This window comes from Camelina sativa, chromosome 14, assembly GCF_000633955.1.
Source record: "Camelina sativa cultivar DH55 chromosome 14, Cs, whole genome shotgun sequence".
Taxonomy (NCBI): domain Eukaryota; kingdom Viridiplantae; phylum Streptophyta; class Magnoliopsida; order Brassicales; family Brassicaceae; genus Camelina; species Camelina sativa.
In genome coordinates this window covers 14875354-14878267 of record NC_025698.1, presented here as the reverse complement: position 1 = coordinate 14878267, position 2914 = coordinate 14875354, and the positions used below count along the sequence as shown (strand labels likewise).

The window sequence follows — 2914 nt, the reverse complement described above, 5'->3', positions numbered from 1 at the left end:
TGCTTACCAATATCTTACTTGTTTGCAGAAATACTGAGTACTATGGCGATGAACATCTTGAAGGTACAGCCAATGGAAATATGGTCCACGCACCTGCTACTGAAAATTATGATGAATCTTTAGAGTCGAGGCGAGAGGTTTTGAAGCAAGAAAACTCTGAGGGCGCTCAGGAGCACCAGTACACATTTGCGCAGCCTGAGCCAGGGTATGCGTATGAAAATGCTAAGCAGCAGCAGATGAATACTGTATATGATGCCTCACAGACAAATGCACAGAATCAGATGCAGAATCTTGCTTCGTTATCAAATGTGATGGTAAGTTACCTGTGCATTGCTTTTCATAGCAGGACCAAATTTCAAAGGTTTTGAAAATCCAAAGTATTTGTGAAAGCTTCTAAAAGAATCTTGTTTTGCTTTTTTTAAATAATGCATTCAAGCTGTTCATATTTTTGCTGAAAGAGCTCTGAAGTGATGCCCATGTAATCTTGAATGTTAACATTAGTTCTTGTTCGTTTTTGTCTCAGCAGGGGTATACTCACTCAGTTCCCAACGCTTTATTTGCACAAACAGCACAAAGTGTGAGGGAACTTGAGTTCCAGTACTCACCTTTCTCAGTTGCACAGTCTCTGCAGTCAAGAAATAGCAACAATGCTTCATCACTTGGTGGCCAAAGCATTTCCATGCCAGAGGTAAATAATCCTTTTCTCTTTCTCTTAGCTTTTTTTATTCAGAAGTAGTAATGTGTTGTTAGTTGTCACATGGGTACTGTTTTGTTTACTTGCCAAAGGCAGTAGTTACTTCAGATTCGAAAACTAAATTTCGAGATTCTGGATTTGGCTTTAATCTGCTTGTTGGCACAAAGTTAGATCTTGAGGGATCTAGAAGAGGGGTTAGTATGATTTTGATTATATGCTTTTACATTGCAGGCTCTCCGAGGCAGTGGAATCCCGGCAACACAGCCAGCTCAGCAAACCTTACCTAGTGCTAATATCGCTACTGGACCAGCTCTTCCTCAACAGCTTCCAATGCATCCTTACTCTCAACCCACATTGCCTCTAACGCACTATGCAAACATGATCAGTTATCCTGTAATGCCTCAGAACTATCCATACATGCCATCTGCTTTCCAGCAAACATTTGGTAACAGCTCATATCACCAGCTAGCTGCCTCATTGCTTCCGCAGTACAAAACGAACGTCTCTCCCGGTAATCTGCCTCAGTCTGCAACGGCGCCTGCCTCCGCTTATGGATTTGGAAACTCAACCAACGTTGGATCTGCTGCAAGCTTCCCTCTTAACCAACAGTCTGCTCCTACTGGTACAACACTCGATTATGAAGATGTTCTTAGTTCTCAATACAAAGAGAGTAATCACTTACTGGCACTTCAGCAACAGCAGCAGCAGCAGCAGCAGCAGCAACATCAGCAACAACAGCAGGTACCTTCTCGTTTATGTTCAGTTCCTTACCATTTTTTTTTTGGTTTCAGACATGAACCTTTTGATGACGTTTTTTTCTCTTTTGATTTAATTTTTCAGAACGAAAACTCGGCGATGTGGCATCACGGTCATGGTTCCAGAACCATGTCAGGTGTCCCAGCTAACACGTACTACAACCTCCAAGCACAGCAGCAATTACAACTACACCAACAACAACAACAACAACAGCAGACCCAGCAAGCAGCGGGAGGATATCGCCAAGCTCAGCAACAACAGCATTATGGATCTCATGGATACCCAAATTTCTATCAGTCCCAAACTGAAATGTCACTCGAGCGCCAGCAGCAAAACCCTAGGGATGGTGCTGGGTCTCAGGCTGGTCAACAGTCGAATCAAACCCAGCAGCAGCTCTGGCAAAACTCGTACTAAAAATAAAGAAAGAGAGTGGTTTTTTCAGCTTCTTTCAGTTATAGAGGTTTGTGTGGCGAGTCTGAAGAGGAAAAATATGGGTCTGTTCTGGATGTAATTTATCATCATCGTTTGTCTCCTCTGTTAACTTAGGGAACACACAACTCTGATTTCATCAATGCAACTTAAGAAAGGAAACTTTTTTAACTCTTGTCTCAGTACTTTTCTTGTCTAAATGTTTGAATGTAAAACATCATCCTAGCATTGGGTCTCAACACCATTTTTTAAGCTTGCTCTTCACTTTTTCGGCATTGGTTAGCTAAAAAACAGGTTAGAATTTGGAAACCACCCAGCTGTATAAATAAGTCAATGGAGGACTTGTGGAAAACAACGTCTGAATTGATCCAATCTAGTAATTTTTCTTGGTAGCCAACATGTGAGCGTCGAGTCAAAGTCAATATTTTGAATGTATCGTATATTACTATTAGTATGATATTGACTTATTGAGTTATAAAGTCTTTAAAGATAGTAAAAGGAAAGAACTTAGTAAAACCACTAAAGCTCAGTAGATATCGGAATTGGATTCGTACTAGGCGGACAAAGACCATTGCGGTCTAGAGATTACTTACATACATCACACAATTTAGTAACACTACAGAAAGTAAAAAACATCTATCCATTTCAAACAATCGTTATGATTTCTCGTACCTCTCATCCACAAAGCTGGAATGATATTTTGGTATGAATATATGATTGCGCATTTCTTTAAAGTTTCAATAGACTTAATAACATATAAAATACACCAAAAAAAATTCCAATTTCGCAAGTTCGTTTTCGTTAATTTTAATGTACTTTTAACCTTAGTAATTGACATAATGAAAAAGAAATATAAAAATTGTATTAAAGTATTTGATGATATGATTATTATCGTAGATTGTCGGGTGTTAATGCGCATACGCACATGATACATAACTCCAAAAAGACAAAAACACAATAAGATCACAACCACTTCAAAAAAAAGAACAAAACATGGTGGACGACTTTATCTTATACTATCAATTTGTAATCATA

The 2914-nt window shown here is 39.1% G+C and overlaps 1 protein-coding gene across 3 annotated transcripts in view; it reads left to right on the top strand.

Moving 5' to 3' along the window:
- LOC104741527 (mediator of RNA polymerase II transcription subunit 15) overlaps positions 1–2096 on the top strand; it is a 10503-nt gene extending 8407 nt beyond the window's left edge. For 2 of the 3 annotated variants that reach the window (XM_019236218.1, XM_010462412.2), the window contains exons 9-12: positions 185–314; positions 524–688; positions 926–1435; positions 1535–2096. In XM_019236218.1, coding sequence (XP_019091763.1) covers positions 185–314; positions 524–688; positions 926–1435; positions 1535–1864 — 1135 coding nt within the window. In that variant the 3' untranslated portion in view covers positions 1865–2096. The remainder of the gene's footprint in view (positions 1–184; positions 315–523; positions 689–925; positions 1436–1534) is intronic. The other variant, XM_019236219.1, reaches the window with a different exon arrangement.